Raw genomic sequence first — 18,459 nt, forward strand, 5'->3', positions numbered from 1 at the left:
TTTATTTATTATTTTTTTTTAACAAAGTTTACAAACAAATAAATAGATAAATAAAACATCAACATATTAACGCAGAGAGGGGTGGTGGTGGCGGCGGTGGTTTGATCCGCATTTGATGCATGCACAACTAAATGCCATGTACCATGTATTACTTAGAAAGTCATTCTTCTCTGATAGACTTGGAGTATAAGTTGTCGAAAGGTTTTTTAGATTATATTTATTTCAATAAGATGCATTTATCAGACATTTTGATTTCAGGTACCATGACCAACTCGGTTAAATAACGTTATATATATACGTACTACATGTAGGACATCCAAAGCGCGATAACTGGAATTGTTTAAAAATAAATCGATCTAGCTGTACATATATTCTTCGCTGTCCAAATTTCAGTAAGATACATGTAATTTAAGAAAGTTGTGTAAGTTTACTTAATTTTCGAATGTTCCTTTTTTTTATACTTTCAATTTCCCTTTAGAGATCCTCAATGAGTAACCCTCTCTCAGGCCCCATGACCCACATGAGTCTACATGATTATCAATGTCACGAAAATTTAAGAACTTTTTTTAAATGCTATACAATTCTCAAAATATGCATAATATCAAAATGCTACATTTATAGTATTTTCTTTCGCATTGATGATGTCATCATCGTTGACAAAGTATAAACATCATTTGTTTACATCCGACAGCTGATCGTAGAACCTCGTGGTAAAGGGGTCATGTGACCAGTATCTACACATTGCTGACCTTTGACCCTGGTATGAAAATAATGTAATCTGTTCTTTTATTCGTTTAATAAGAGTATTTTCAGAAACTTTATAAACAGGCTCTAATCAACTATATCAAAATAAAGAACTCTTGTTGGTTTTTTAAAAGAAATCTATCAAAAATCTTGCTAAGTGGGAGGGGTTAAAAATCACGTGATCTATCGTCATGCATTAGGATAACACATATCCGCCATTATTATTGTTGTTTTCAAGAAGTCGACTACGTAAACAGATATTGCGGAGGAAAATCAGTAAAAATGTCATCCCCCAGCCCAGGAAAGCGGAGGATGGATACAGATGTTGTAAAACTGTATCTTTTTTACATTTGATATGATAAACTGCAATATTCAATCCCAGTTTTTTTGGTGTTTTAAAGGGTACTAACATCTGGGGATCTGCGCGATTCGTCCGATTGGTTTCAGCCTGTTTTGGTGTGTCAGGGCTTTGTTTACAAACTTCATTAGCAATATGAAATATGAGATTCTTTGAGGAAGGATGCATTTTCACTTTTGTACTTAATTATTTCACTTTACGAAGCTTATATCGCTTAGTTTGGAATAATGATCGACGGTATAAGTCGTCTGTTCTTTATTTCCTTTTGCTGACAGTGGTGACCCCAATATTGAGCGGAAACGTTTGCTGCGCAGTCTAAAAATAAGATTGATGAAAATTTTCTGAATCTTCATAGTTTTTGAGTCGATATCTATTTCAATAAGGTATCATATTATATAATGAATATAGATAAGCCATTGCATCATGGCAGCTGTTTTCAAGGAGATATTAAAAACAAAAGCTCAACTTTTCACAGTTGACCCATTTTCAATTGTGAGTTCTTTGTATTTGTGTACAATTAAGGGCATAGTTAATTACATGTGCCTTTAATGATGAGTTAATTCAAATCTAACAAAACTTAGAAAGAGCTACGTGTATTATATATATAATATATATATAAATGTAATAGGCCTAATGACAATAGTGGCCCAAAATTTATGATTTGTTTACATTATATGCTGTGAATATTATAAGTATATGTAGATCTGAGTGTCAAAAATTTTGACTCAAAATGACCTAGCTTTAGGATGGAACTCTAATTGTTATCACTCGGGCATTTACATGACTTGTGAAAATTGGTGGTCACCTATGTTGCAGTGGAACTGAACTGGGCCTTGAGTCCATTACATCAGGCCCCGGGACCATAAAACTTAGACGAGCTCACTTTTGATCTCAGTCTCACTTTTCCACTGTATGTTTCTTTTGTAAAAGTGAGACTTAGATCAAAAGTAAGCTTGTCTAAGTTTAATGGCCCCAGGGCCTGGTGCACTGTGCTAGTTCTATAACCACAGCACGAGGTACCAGATCTAGGGGCCTAACAATTTTAAATTATTGGTTTGATATCTAAAGAATTTATGCATATACTAAGTTACTAACTGTGTTGTGGCTGTTTAGCATAAACTTTAAACCATGAGTTGATATATAAACTATGAAGTTATTGAATTAATTCCTTCAATAAACTATATTTTTCTCAGCCAGTTAAATAGCATGTTACAAACGGAAATTGAATAATCAAGAACATTCACACTACTGTAGACTGACCTTGTTATACCTACAAATTAATTACATATGTGGCCATTATTCCTAACTAATTGTACGTGTTGCCACACACCCCAATGATAACCAACCATTTGATATCTTGGAAACATTTAGGTCCATAGTGGCATACCCAGGTTGATATATGATATCTGGCTGATATGACATCAGTGACTGCATGATCACATATCTTTGGTAACTCAATCATTACTCATCTAGCTAAAGTGAGTTTGTAGGTTAAAACCTTAGTCCTAGGATTGATATTTGATTAACAAAATGAATGAAATAGACACTGCATGTTTGATTAACAAAATGATTGAAATAGACACTGCATGCAATGACCTCTGGCTAAACAAAGATCATATAATTGCTCCCATTTCAAGAGATCTGCATATACATATTTTGCAAGCAGAGGTACCGGTAAATTGCAATTAATTGTACAAGCACTGTCAGTAAGCGCTAACTAATGAAAAGAATTTTAATTATTTGAAACATTCTTTCATATCTTGAAAGCCATACGTGATAGTTGGTATGTCAAAGTGGGTGGGATTAATAATTTCTGTAGTTATCTGGAAAACTCATATATTTACTGGTATTTTATCACATTTTTCTGCCCTTTCAGTTGATACTTGTAATAAATATAGTGATATTCACAGATACATGATGCAGCAGACCAAGAGGCTTGTTTCATTCAGTGCTAAAAATTCAACTGCTGATTCATACTTTCCATCATTAAAGCATCACGAATTTACTCACTAGCTACAGATTTTAGCTACAGAATTTAAAAGAGTAAACTTAGGTGGACAGCTTATGCTTTATAAGTCATGTAGTGCTTTTTAAAAAAGTGTACGTAATCTGCTACAACCCAGTTCCTTAGTACTGTATATGTTTTGAAGCTATTGAGTTAATCATTTCTTATAATTAAATTTTCAAAATAATAGCAAACAAATTACAAATTGTTATACATGTGATGTACGTGATATATTTTAAAAAAGTATGTACATGTGAATTATTAAGTTGTGTTTCAGACAGATATTAGTATTTAATTATTCAAGTTTAGCTTCCCTATATTACACTGAATGTTAATTTTTGGTGATAGAATTTCACTGGTCATACATGTATATTGAAAATTCTACATAAAGTTTATATTTTATGTTACAGTACTCAATTTTTTTCTTCAGTATCAATTTTTCATTGATTACTCTATTTTCCCATTTTTATCCAAAACATCAGACCACATGAAATATTAATGTTCATGAATTAAAAATAAAATATTGTCTATTAAAAAAAAGTACATGTATTGACAAATCTGAGCAAAGCTGCAATTTAGATCATGAATCAAATATTGGAAATGCATGGCCCTGCGTGACCATCATTAGTATTTTTGATGTATGCCTAGAGGCTGCATTGAACATCTAATATGCTTATGACAGAAAAGAAGGAAGTGAAGTTAAGAGTAATTTGTGTGACGGGTTATGTGATAAACATGCTGAGATAAGGGATGAGGATGTATTATATTGTTTTAACTGTAAAACAGGACGAATAGTGTCATGTATGTGACTCTGACAATAAGCATGTTATATTTATTAGATGAAAGTCTGTGATGTAAAACTTTGATACTGAATAGCACATGAAAGGGAAATTAAATACACAATTAAGTCTTGTTAATGAAGTAATGTTATACATTTGCCAGTATTCACACTGCTTAATTTTTAAGTACTACATGTATATGTTTTTGTTTCAATTCATACTAGTCAGCGACAGGCATTAATTGCTAAAACATTGATAGGTTTCTTAGATCTTAGAACAACTAATAATATATATAAAGAATCATCTGTAATTTCAAGTGTATTGTATGATGGTACATGTTGTTTGTAAAACTTTTATTTTTCATGTTATTTATAAAAAAAACAATGAATCTTAGCATCCTTAACCTGTATCAGAATAGAAAGTAAACATGAGGTGACGATCCTTGGAGGACTCAACGAGTTCATCGTCAAATTCCACGGACCACAGGGAAGTAAGTGACACGGTGGAATCATTATAATTAGTGGTGACACAATTATCATTACTTTCAATAGACAATTGCTCAAAGGACTAAGAAACAAGCTATCTAGGACATGTAGATTGTATATCACTTTGTTGTATATTTTGATGTCCACAATCATCACATTGTACCACAATATAAAGTGCGAATGTGTGAAAATCAGCCCTGTATATTCAAATGATTCCACTGTAGTTTGTATCAAACGGATTTGAGAAAATACGTAGGATTTTGCTGTCCTCCTTGCTTTGAAAACTTTCCTGTTCCTTTACTATGTGTTTGGGGGCGTAAGACTTATTTTAAACTTTGTTACCAATTCTTTAAGGAGAGATGTAATTAAAGTAACTCAATTTTTTTTTACAAAAGTGAGACTGATTTGACAAGAGGCAGACAGAAATACAGGAGAACTGTATATAGTGTACTAAGGCTGTAAATAAAGTCATGGACATTACTTTAAATAATATTTTAAGTAATGAGATGTAATGTGGATTGAGGGGAATTTGGCATATGATTGTTAAACCCATTTGCTCATTTTAGAAGGGACTTTAACCAAGGATTTTGTGTTGGATTACACTTTGTGATAAATGAACATTTGAACCAAAATACCTGATCTGTTTTTAGCTCACCGAGACGAAGTCAGGGCAGCTTATGCTATACCGTCGGCGTCGGCGTCCGGACCTGGTTAAAGTTTTTGTTGCAGGTCTTGTATCTAAGCTATTACTTGTCCTATCTTCACCAAACTTGCATGGATGATGCATCTGGACCTACTTATGGACTTGAAAGACTTGGATGCTGAATCTGAGTCCTAAATTTCAGATGCTGGAGGATGTTAAGGTTGTTGGACCAGGTTAAAGTTTTTGTTGCAGGTGCCCTTTGATAGCATATCTAAGTTACTGCAGGTCCGTACTTCACCAAACTTGCATGGATGGTGTGTCTTATGATACTGATGCACCAGGCAGGCTTGAGTGCTGAATCTGAGCTATAGGTTTTGGATGCTGGAGGAGGTTAAGGTTTTTGGAGCAGGTTAAAGTTTTTGTTGCAGGTGCCCGTTGATAGCAATATCTAAGTTACTGCTGGTCTGTACTTCACCAAACTTGCATTGATGGTGCGTCTTATGATACTGATGCACCAGGCAGGCTTGAATGCTGAATCTGAGCTATAGGTTTTGGATGCTGAAGGAGGTTAATGTTTTTAGAGCTGGTTAAAGTTTTTGTTGCAGGTGCCCTCTGATGATTATATCTTAGTTACTACTTGTCCTAACTTCACCAGACTTCCATGGATGGTGCGTCTTATGATACTGATGCACCAGACAGGTTTGAATGCTGAATCTGAGCCATAGGTTTCGGATGCTGGAGGAGGTTAAGGTTTTTATAGCTGGTTAAAGTTTTTGAAATGGGTACCCTCTGATGATTATATCTTAGTTATTACTTGTTCTGACTTCACCAGACTTCCATGGATGGTGCGTCTTATGATACTGATGCACCTGACAGGTTTGAATGCTGAGTCTGAGCCATAGGTTTCAGATGCTGGATATGGTCAAGTTATTTGGAACAGGTCACATGTTTAATAGATATTATTATGCCTTCTGTCAGTTTGTCACGATATATCCAATACTCATCTATTTTCGCATAGTACTAAAGGATTTATATAGCGTAAGCATACTATGCCGAAATAGAGCACGGCAAATGTTTTCAACGAAAATCTTTCAGTCGCCGACAGCGGGATTCGAACTCACGACGCTAAAATCATTCGTGCTTGAAGCCCAACGCGTTACCGCTACGCTATATTAGCCGTTATTATAAACTCTGGTATTTATAGATATAAAACGTAGATATATACGACTGACATCAAGCAATTACGATTATTCATTTTTCCAAAAACACTTCATTATTGACGGTAATTTTAAAGTTAAAGTTTCTTATAAACTTTTGAACAAATTGTTTGAACATTTTTCAAAGAAATTTTACATGAGAATCACAAAAACGCTTTTTTAAATGACGCTTGATAAAGAATGTACAAGAAAAAAATTCAATGAGATTTCGTCTGCTAAACATTTCGAGTTTTCTCGGTAAGGCCAAGCGAGACGTTTTCTTGAAAAGAACATAAACCTTTGTTGACTTTTTATTGTACAACAACTAGTTGATTAAATAAACAATCAAATCAATTGATTAATTTGAAGAAAAAAACTAAAAAGCTAGCTTTTCCAGTGATAATTTATAGGGACTTTTCAACACTCGAACGCCACAGCTACTTCAATATAGCAAAGCACATCAGTATATTCAACAGTCGGCATAATAATAACAATAGTGTTGTGTTGTGCATGTACTATGCCTAAATAGTAGTCAGGGTTTGATACATAGTGCACTCGCCTCCGGTACAATAGTGTTGTGTTGTGCATGTACTATGCCTAAATAGTAGTCAGGGTTTGATACATAGTGCACTCGCCTCCGGCTCGTGCACTATGTATCAAACCCTGACTACTATTTAGGCATAGTACATGCACAGCACAACACTATTATATAAATAGTACTATTTCAAACTTGCATAGTTGATTAAACTGTAGTATGAATGAATCACAGAGGAAGCTTCAGATGCAGAGCTTCATCTCCATTATCAAGGATGCTAAAAAATATATCTTAGTTATTACAGGTCCTAACTTCACAAAACTTAAATGGATGGTGTGTCTTATGATACAGATGCACCTGACAGGCATGGATGTTGAATCTGAGCCATAGGTTGCGGATGCTGGAGCAGGTTAAGGTTTCAATTGCTATTGCCCTCTGATGAAGATATCTTAGTTATTACTGGTCTGAACTTCACCAAACTTGCATGGAGATGCGTCTTATGCATACTGATGGACCTGACAGGCTTGAATGCTGAATCTGAGCCATAGGTTTCGGATGCTGGATGAGGTTAAGTTTTTTTGGAACAGATCACATGTTTTATAGATGATAGGTTGCATAGTTGATTTAACTATATTATAAATGAAACGCAGAGGTTGCTTCAGATGCAGAGCCTGATCTCCATCATCAAGGATGCTAAAGAAATTTCCTACCTCACTCAAACCTGCTCGATAGATAGATGTGTTTGTTGATAAATGATATAACATGATTCCTATGATATAGTATTGTTTGGTATGAAACAATATTGTTTAATATGACACAATATAATATCATATGTAATATTATAAAAAGTTATATGATACGATATGATATTGTATCAATTTTTTAAAATATTTTATGTTATGATATTGTATCATGATATCGTTATGTATAGTATTGTGTATTATGATACAATATTGTATAATATTATATTGTATTATTAATTTATTATTTTATCACATGATACTATTACATAAGATATTGCAAAATATAATATTGTATCCTATGATATAATATTGTATATTCTATAATATTGTATCATACAATATTGTATGATATGATATTAGTTTCTGTAATATAGAATTATATCACATGAAATTGTATAATATGTTACTGTAATATTATAAAATATTGTATCATACGATATTGTATAATATGATATTGGTTTATAATATGATAGGATGCAATATTAAATGTTATATTATTGTATTGATTAACAAATGGACATATGATTATCATACAATTTTTTAACAGATGATATACGATATTGTGTCAAAACAGAATCCATGAATATCCAAGATCATAAAGTATGATTTTCATTTAATATGATAAAGGTGGTCTCATAAAGGTGAAGTCTCATAAGAGTGATGTCTCGTCTCGGTGAGCTTTGTAATCTGTGATTACCTATGTTTGATGTTAGTGAACAGAATGAGCGTGCATAATCAATTCTTTATTATATGGAGTACTTAATTCCACTGTTTTGTATCAAATTGCGAGAATATAAAATCGTGAGCACCAATTTTTTGTCGTTATTTTAAAAATTCAAAACTGTCAGTGTCTTAAAAATAAAAGCAGTACTTTAAAATTGGTTAGGGTTGCTTCTTTCAATTTTATGCGAATATTAATTCCTCATGCTTAAAAAGGAGTCTACAGTTTTCATTTAATGCCACAGGACTGTATTTATTTTCGAATGTATAAGACATTGATTTATGAATTGATAAAAACATTTGAAGCAACAATAGCAATATTGTTAGTAACATATAGTTCACTTAGTACAATTTTATTTCTAGCTCCATATGAAGGAGGAGTGTGGAAAGTCCGCGTAGATCTGCCAGAGAAGTATCCATTCAAGTCGCCCTCTATAGGTATATCACCATCTTGATTATCGACATCTTGGGCTTCATCATCACCATCATCATCATACTGTTTGTAGATATAGCTTAGACATGTATTCATGACTATACTGGTTGGTATGTCCAATTTCTGTTTCATTCATTGTCCATTTCTTTCTCTGCTAGAAATAATGATTGAAAATATGCTATTGGTTGAGAAATGATACACAAAATATCAGTTCTAAACACAAGAACACATTGCTATTGTGAGTAGTTTGGAAAATTTATTACCTTAGTACCAACTTGGTAGTTATTTCCAAGGAGTTTGGATGTTAACAAAACCTATTTGAAATGCATGTCATATTTTTTACATAAGCAAATATGTCTCCTTGTATGAACCTATAAAAAAATTGAAAACGTTCAAATATGTATGAACTTTTTCATGACTTCGCAATGATCATGGCATGCGCTTATCACTTGTCACTAGGGTTATTGTAAACAAAAAATCTTGGTAATTTTAACAATTCTTTATGATTTTTCTTTTTCAAACGTTGATATAAGTAATGAACAGCCATGGTAAAAAAACACTGGGATATGAACTTCGTTGGTATTCAATCAAATCTTCTGTTCACAGGATTTTATCACGTGACCAACCAAGTTCATATCCTGCTGAACTTTTTAACCTGTTTATTTTTTAATTAAATATTGATACCTTTTAGACAGCAAGGAGCAGTTTTTAACATGTTTTAATTTTATTGCAGGTTTTATGAATAGAATATACCACCCTAACATAGATGAAGTGTAAGTAACTCAATACTTGTACTGTGATTAACAAGAAACATCTCTTAAGAATTAAGAATGTGGTCTGTGCCTTTTTTTTTTTTTTTAAGAATTCTGCATCCTGATGTTAACAAGTCTCAATTTCTGTTAAATCTTTATATTAAATAATCAAAGAAAGCTCGCTTTTGTTTGATAAAAAATATTTATGTCATATTTTGACTAAGAATTATTGCAAGCCTGGAGCTGAATATTAATTTGATAAATATATGGTTATGTATATTTTATGTCAGATTGTTATGCTAAGGTAATGCTGATTATCCAAAGTTTGTGAATTATGTACACAATGGTAATCTTGAATTTTAGATCCGGTACAGTTTGCTTAGATGTGATCAACCAAGCCTGGACGGCTATATATGGTAGGTTTGAAAGATGATACATGATACACACAGAAACTTACTTCACTTAACATACAAATCTTTTCAACATGTTCCTTTCAATAATTTTCTTGTGATATTTTGACTCTCAAAGTTTTTTCCATCCACATTATTTGATCATTGACAAATTATTAATTTGAATGTTAACAAGAACTTGAGGTCAGATTAACATGTACCGTATTTTCCCAACGAATCGTCGATGTGGATAACTAGTCGAATTGCTCATTTTTAGCCAAAATTTTAACAAAATCATATGATACGTTGATTCAGACGATACGTCCATCTTATCACTTCAAAATGGCTTATAAAACTGCAGTAACATTATCAGTGTATGATGCCAGGATGTCCCCGATATTGCTACCAATTATTATCAATGATTAACATATAAACAATTACACTTTATACTTATGCATCATATTTTCAAATACCGGCAACATCTACAAAGTCGCTGGCATTGTTAACAATTCCCAATATCGCGTGTTATGCAAAACTAAACTTACTTTGACAGAAATATTTTATTCCCATGTATTAAAATAATTATCCACTCTGACTATCGCCAGTGTATTCGCCTTTACGTAATCAGCCAACTGTTGACTCAGCGCGTGGTCAATGTTTGTTTAACAATTTCCGGTGGCAGAGACATGCACCTGTCTCGTGTCGGACTTCAAAGGGGGATCTCAAGTGCAGAAAGCTTAGCAATTACTATGATTTGATGAAACTTGTTTACTTTGTATCCAGTAATGCAGTTACCTGCTATTGTTTTACATAGACACTGTTAGAAATTGATCGATCATTTGTATGACTTGAAAATGACGATATACGACATACCATACGTTTCCTATAAATTTTATTTAACAATAATCAAAGAATTGGACAAGAATTAATCAATGAACTATAATCACTCTTATAACGGTACTCTTTATATACACAGGGTGTGAACACGCTGTATAGATCTCAGGGCAAGATAATTAGCACAACCGGCGCAGCCTACTATATTAACAATAGTATTGATAATTGCCGATTACATATTTTAAGATTAAATTTGACCATAAAATATTTCTTATTCATACTTTCCACTAACAACTCTTTACTGATAAAATTATAAAACTTTAAAAACATTCCCTGGACCTACTGCAATAATTTTTTTCCATTCAAGTTTGGTTTCAATTTTACTGCGCAATGTTATCTTCCCAATAGTGGTATATGAACCATGTTGCGATGTGTTTATAAAAACGGAATGGTAAAACTTTTAATTCATTAAAAACAATATACCATTTTTTAATAACTATTATTATTATGTATTCTAGTAATAACAGATGGGTGAAAATGATAATTATTAAAGATGAACAAAGAATTCAACAACGTAATTTTCAATCACACAGCCAACTCAAGATGATTGAAACCAAAATTTTTAATACTATTTTTAACAATTTTCTGACCTCAAGCCTAAGACAAGTCGATCAAGACGATAAGTCGGGTGGTCTGCTTCAGAGAGAAAAAATAGCGACTAATCGTCGGAAAAATACGGTACTAAAAAACAACAATTTACTCATTTACTGGATCTGCAGTACTTTGAAAGAGAACAAAAATTCAAGAAAAGGAATATTGTAGCACATTGCGTAATAAAATGAAATGAACTTCTGGTTCTCTATGCATTAAAACTAGGTTCGTTATGATATTATTGGTGATGTGTTGATTAACATAGTCTAAAACTGATACCTTTCTACATTTAAAAAAAATGCAATTGATGGGATGATTAAATTCCTTCTATCTTTTATGTAAATCCTACTTGAAAGATGATTTGATTAATTTTAAATGTATTCCTTTACTCAACACAATTTGATTTCATACACTTGTTTTATTTATGCACATCCTAAAAAATTAATAGACATTAGAAAAATAAATGTTATTATTTTAAGTCTTTTTATAGAGGTTAAAATTAAAACACATTATTAGGGCCCCGCAAGGATTTGCGGGTGCCCTATAGTAATCACTGTCCGTCCGTCCTTCTGTCCGTCCATCCGTCTGTCACTCTTCCGTCCACAAATTTCCTGTTTTTTTCTAATAACTTTTTTTATGGTTGCCCAATCAAGTTCAAATTTGGTATGGTAGTTCAGTAGGCAGAAATACATATTTTGATGCTAAGTTTGGTTCTCTATGTCTTCTGGTTTGGAGCTGGGGTGGTGGGGTAGATTCCTAACTATGCATAAGAAGAATGGGCAAAGAGAGATAACTGCTGAGAATGAATGGGCAAAGAGAGATAACTGCTGAGAATGTTACCATTGTATACATGGAAGGCTGTGCAATATTTGTCCTTTGGGATTAATTAACCTTCCACAGGAAGAAAATCCTAAGCTTTATCTTTATCTGTCACATTGAGATTAATTACTGCACTGCCTGTGTCTGCAAATGAACTTTGTTTTGAAGTTAAGGTCAATTTTGAATGATGTGTAGTATTGTGTACATTCTTTGAAATATGGATTTGAAATATAATATTCATATTTTTTTTGGTTAAAATACCGTACACAATGATATATGATAGTTTTATTGAATAGAGGCAAAGCCTAGGTATCATTGCATTGGTATCAATTCTTTGTTTTTTTAACAAATTTTATTTCATCCCATGTTAACCCACTTTATCCCGTGGATATGACTCATTGGATATTTTTTTGATATTCCACAGTTGTGACTTTACAATGGGATTTGCCTAGGCATAATGAAGTAAAAATAATGTAGAGTTTTATAAACAGTGTAAACATTGATTGCGGTGTATAAAATATGGGATAAATAGAATCTCATGATTTGTAGTATAATATGATTTTTATCCAACTTGTGTGTTTTATCCCCTCACTAAGGCTCAAGAAAAAAACACTTTAATTGTTGGATGAAAATCATATCCAACTACAAATCACGAGATCCTATATATTCCAGTTCTTTACATCTTCTGCCGGGCATTTATTTTTCATCATTGTTAATATAAAGAGGATGGAATTCAAAGTTTTTTTCACTTCTCTATATTAATTGTCATAGCGGGGCCCTTCCTGACTGGTCAGTTTTCTAGTTATTCTAAGAAACTGTATAACACTGAAAAGAAGATCTTTTCTGAGCTTGTGGTACATTAAAAGTATTAAATTAAAGATTTCTAAACTTAACTATATTATAGATTTAAAATGTACCAGCTGCTATGAGAAGATCAGTTTCATTTTTTTCACAGTTATATATTGCATAATAATTTGTAAAACAAAAAAAAATCAAAAAGCTTTAATGAGACAAAAATGTTGATCCCACTAACACTAGTCTTTGAATCAGATATCTTCTTAACTTATCTCCTGGTGAATTAAATAGTTGCTGGACAATAGATGTTTGAACTTATCTGCACAGCTATATTGTATATGCATGTGAATTTTTATTTTTCTGACATGTCATTACCATCTCTTTGTAATTAAAAGAAAAAGCAATGCCAGTCCCACAAATAATAGGGGAATAGTGAAAGCCCTGAAAGAGTATGGTTGGGCAAATTGTGCTGAAACACATTAAGAGTGTATTATTTTGGGCAAACTGCTGGAAGCCCGCATATTAGAGGAGTGTGTGATGTAAGTCTAACTATAGAAATTCCACACCTTGGTATCATTTTTGTAAACAAAATTATATCGGACTCGTCTGCACATTATTAAATTATTGTCTCGAGAACTGAAAGACTTGTTTACATTGAAATACCATTTACCAATTTTTTTCCACCAACTAAAATACAACTTGTCAAACTTTTGTTTTGGCGTTTTTATTCAGCGTTTACTTGAGTGAGTGTAACGAATTGAGCTTACCCCTGAATTCACCATATGGATTTTCAGTAACTTTACATTACGATTTAAATCAAATTTAATCCTATATACATTTGAGAATGTTAGAAATTATTTAAGTAGAAAGCTGAAGTGCAACCTTCCGGGCAAACCACACCTTCACAATAAAAACTTAAAGCTTAAACTTTAATGGTGAAACTTGTTCTGAAACTTTATAGTACCTTAATGCATGTATTTCAAACAACTTGAAAGCAAGCTTGCTAACCAGTTTCCAGTACTTTCAGTACTTTGATTTTTGTACACTTTTGTTTTCACAGATCTGGCCAACATCTTTGAGGCTTTCTTGCCACAGCTCCTGACCTACCCTAATCCCATCGACCCACTGAATGGAGACGCAGCCGCCATGTATCTCCACAAACCAGAGGACTACAAAAAGAAAGTCCTAGGTGAGTTGAAAGTTTTGTATCTACTGGATAAAGATCATTAAACTGTTAAAGGATTATTGTAGTGTGATAATGTAAATTTATTTTTTGTGACAAATTTTTAAGGCGTCGAGCTAATGCTCGGCAGCCTTCGAGTGATCGTCTGGATTGGCAATCATCCAAAAATTCATGCACTGCACCGCCTTTTAAATGCGCACAAAAAATAAGTTCCTTAAAGTATTAAACGTATTACAATATTTTTATTCCATTTATTCAACTACATTGTGTAAAAAAAATCCAACTTTGCCTCCCTGCAGGTTATTGATAACTCTTTGCATAAGTATAAATTTGCCTAATCAAGAATGGCGGATGAATACAAAAGGTGTAAACATTCACTAAATATTATTTTAGTTTATCGCTTACATTTTAACTGGAGACCGTGCCCGATAGAAATAAAATTTGATATGTAAATTTATTTGTTATCGGGCACGGCCTCCAAAATGAATGTAAGCAATAAACGTATCTAGTGATTTTGTTGCAATAAATAAACACGATAATGCAGTCAGTTTTGCCAAGCATTTAAATAGCACATGTTGTGGATTTGTTTGTAAACAACCATACCATAGGTAATCTTGTTTTAAACGGGAATTGAAATAAATAAAAGTATGCTTTAATATTATAATTAGAGACACACTGTAATCAATGTATTCCCCTTGAAAATTGTTCAAAGACTGTTTATATAATTTTTTTTTAACTTTGAAATTTCTTTGATTTTTGTAACCATGATGAGTGTTTTATAAACACATCACAACCTATTATATATGGAAATATAGTGATTTTTGTTTTTAAAGAATGCAAAACATAATTCATTTACTTTTTTTTATTCTAATATGTATTATTTGATATACGACTATTAGTACAAAAATTCAAATTATTGATATCATTTTATCAATCTATATAAAAGAAAATGTCAGCTCGACGCCTTTGTGGCCGTTCCGGCCTTTGATTTACTTGTAATTTTAATGGAATTGCATCTCACGATAATAAAATTTCATGATTTTTGTACATTTATAAATAAATCTTCTAATCAGGGTTTTTGAAAAAATTTATATTGCAACTGATTGTGACAGTTTTCAACTATTAATGTAAAATTGAAATTAAATGTTTGTTGAACACAAGAAATATTTTCATTATGGCTTTTGTTGACTATGTCATTCATAAGAAGAGTTTCCTAACAGTTGTTTATAATTATTGTACGTGAATGTGATTAGAAAAAAATCTGTAGCAGTTTTTTTTTTTCGGTGACTTTGGGTCTGATGTTTCTGTACAAAAATGATGTCGACATAAAAAATAATGTGATTTAATCCCTAAAATCAGAACTGAATGTGTTATGTCAGTATTTATGTTAAAGTGAGAAACTGAGAATAAATTTATCATGAAGTCAAGAAATATGTCTGACATTTCAATGTCTGAGCCAAAAATGTTTTAGCATTAAATCCATCAAAATACCTATACCTTACCTATACTCTAGAACCGTGTATTGTCTTTTATGAGTAATGTTCCTATTTGCTTGATGCCTTTTTTAGTGCCATGCATTGTGTTATATTACTGATTCTCCTATCCATGTGGTGTTTACAGAGTATGTGAAGAAATACGCCACGGAGGAAGCCCTGCGGGAGCATGACGAACAGCAATCATCGTCCAGTGAGTCCAGTATGAGTGACTTTTCGGAGGATGAAGCTCAGGACATGGAGCTATAACCTCTGGCTTGTGTTGTGTACATTTACCTCCCTCTCCTACCCAGCACTGCTCATCTTTACTCTTACCGACAAAGATATTGTGAATCTCTCAATCATTTTAACATTCATGATTTTCTTTCTTCCTGTTCAGTTTCTTTGTACATTTGTACATGTACCATTTTTATTGTTTTGAATTTGTATTGGGTTTATTTTATTTGTATTATAATTCTATTTGTTTCATGCCATGTGACAAAGATAAATCTTGAAATGCCATGTTTTCATTATCAGAAATGGTCATTTTTGTATTTATGGTGTTTTTAAGAATTTGGATTAGATAGTGTAATATTTGAAATTACAAACATTTAAAAAAATTGTACTTATACAAGGTATGTAAAAATTATGTTGGAGCTGTTTGTCAAGTTTTACATTCACAGAATCTTTTCCCATGGTATCAATGTATATTTTTTGTTAAGATATTTGAGCAGTGCTGTGGATACGGAATTTTTCCTTCATTTAAGGGGTCGTTTCTTTGGAGAAAACTAATCATGTATCTAATGTTTCTCTCATTATGAGAAAGCAGATATCAATTAATTAGATGGATTTCTCTTGCAACTAGTTGATTTTCTTTGTGTGAAAGTAAGTTTGGTTCTGGAAATTATGAATGGAAGTGGATGATAAATGAATGTGCATTTGTTCAATAGTTCAACATTTATTGTTTATTGAAGAAACATGTATGTTAGATTATATTGTGTGCTCTTTGTTTTGTTGCAAAACTGTATTTGAGAATCATTTAAGCAAAATATCTCTAGTTTGTCCACTTACTGGTATTTTTCGTCATAAGTGACCAGGATAAAATATTTTTGAATTTCATGCATGAAGTATACCTTGATAAAATCTATTTTTAGAACTGAAATTATAATGAGATTGACGCCCATTGTCATAGGATAGTTGCTCTAAAGATTCTCTTTTGATAAAGGACCACAGTAGTGTGATGTTCAGTAAGGTTCTTCCCGAAGATGACCCCTATCTACCATTGTTAACATTTATCACAGTGTGAAAGATGTGTGATCAGTTTTGAGTGCTGTTTTCCCCTGAGAATTTGCTTTTCTTGTTTTTAAAAACTTTTATTGTTTTATTTGTGGCTACACATGCATGTAAACTTCCTGTGTGCTCTGTATATAAAATATGGCAATCTTTTAATTTGATTGTAAATTGTGTGGTAACAATGAAAATGTTTCTTTTTTGGACAGTAAGCTTAAGCTTGTGTCCTGTACAATTGGTATATTTTGGTTTCCTTGCAGCAGGTAGCTTATTGCCGTAGCCATTGCGTTGTTATGTTTTAATTGTGATAGTTGATGAAGCGCCATCTGATGGGTTCACTAAACACAAGTCCTTGTATCATGTATCTCTGCAGTTATTTTATTTTGAAAATGTTATTGTATTTAAGTAAATTCTTTTTCTTTGGATAAAACAAAATATTTTGGATTTTGCTGACAAAAAATTAAGAGTTTTAAGCACTTGCTACATTATTGTGTGGATATTCAACATTTAAAAACTTATTTGCATTAACGTGTGTAGAATTATATTATGTGTTCATCTTACAGTGTACATACTACTTGTGTATAATCCTATCCAAAAGAGATAATTTTTGTTCGAAATGTGCAGGTTGAAGGCATTTTACCCAGATATATTCTAACTACATAAATTATTTGAAAAACAATATACTAGTAGCAAGTGTTCTTTATGATTAAAACTGACTAATTCTTTACCCATCGACATTGAATCCACGCTTTTCTATTTCCCCCATAGATTTTTTAATTCCCCCAGATTTCATTGAGCGCTCCACGAAAGGTAAACGTGATTGGTTAGAGTGATAGATCATATATATGTATATCACAATTATATGTATTTATTATTTACAGATACAAAATAAAGTAGACAAATATTAATTCTCTTTAAAAGATTTGTTTTTGGAGGATAAGATGTATTTCTTACATTAATATACTGTGTGGTTTTTTTTTTTTAAAAACAGTAATGAACAAATCATAACTAGAAGGTATTTTCATTATTTCATTAAATGGTGATTTATGCATGTAATTGATAATTATACCCCCCGCAAACGAAGTTTGGGGGGGTATATAGGAATCACCTTGTCCGTCCGTCCGTCTGTCCGTCCGTCCGTCCGTCCGTCCGTCTGTCCGTCTGTCTGTTCGATTCGTGTCCGGTCCATATCTTTCTTATGGAGAAACATTAGAAGTTCTTACTTCACACAAAGATTGCTTATGACCTAAGGGTGTGTCATGACCTTGAACCAAGGTCATTCGGGCAAGGTCAAGGTCACTGGCAGAAAAAGTGCAAAATTCGTGTCCGGTCCATATCTTTCTTATGGAGAAACATTAGAAGTTCTTACTTCACACAAAGAATGCTTATGACCTAAGGGTGTGTCATGACCTTGAACCAAGGTCATTCGGGCAAGGTCAAGGTCACCAACAGAAAAAGTGCAAAATTCGTGTCCGGTCCATATCTTTCTTATGGAGAAACATTGGAAGTTTTAACTTCACACAAAGATTGCTAATGACCTAAGGGTGTGTCATGACCTTAACCCAAGGTCATTCGGGCAAGGTTAAGGTCACTGAAAGAAAAAATTGCAAAATTCGTGTCCGGTCCATATCTT

At 32.6% G+C, this 18,459-nt stretch overlaps 2 protein-coding genes across 2 annotated transcripts in view; both read left to right on the forward strand.

Annotated features, from left to right (window-relative positions):
• Positions 1-18,459, forward strand: part of LOC128159060 (polyglutamine-binding protein 1-like) — a 161,150-nt gene that overhangs the window by 37,632 nt on the left and 105,059 nt on the right. The gene's annotated exons all lie outside the window — the stretch shown is intronic.
• LOC128159063 (ubiquitin-conjugating enzyme E2 H) lies at positions 946-17,734 on the forward strand. Its single transcript, XM_052822109.1, has 7 exons — positions 946-1,079; positions 4,300-4,376; positions 8,572-8,646; positions 9,375-9,414; positions 9,757-9,809; positions 13,942-14,070; positions 15,685-17,734. The coding sequence occupies exons 1-7, from the start codon at positions 1,027-1,029 to the stop codon at positions 15,804-15,806; spliced, it is 549 nt and encodes a 182-aa protein (XP_052678069.1). The 5' UTR covers positions 946-1,026; the 3' UTR covers positions 15,807-17,734.

Source organism: Crassostrea angulata, chromosome 8 (genome assembly GCF_025612915.1).
Source record: "Crassostrea angulata isolate pt1a10 chromosome 8, ASM2561291v2, whole genome shotgun sequence".
Classification (NCBI taxonomy): Eukaryota; Metazoa; Mollusca; class Bivalvia; order Ostreida; family Ostreidae; genus Magallana; species Magallana angulata.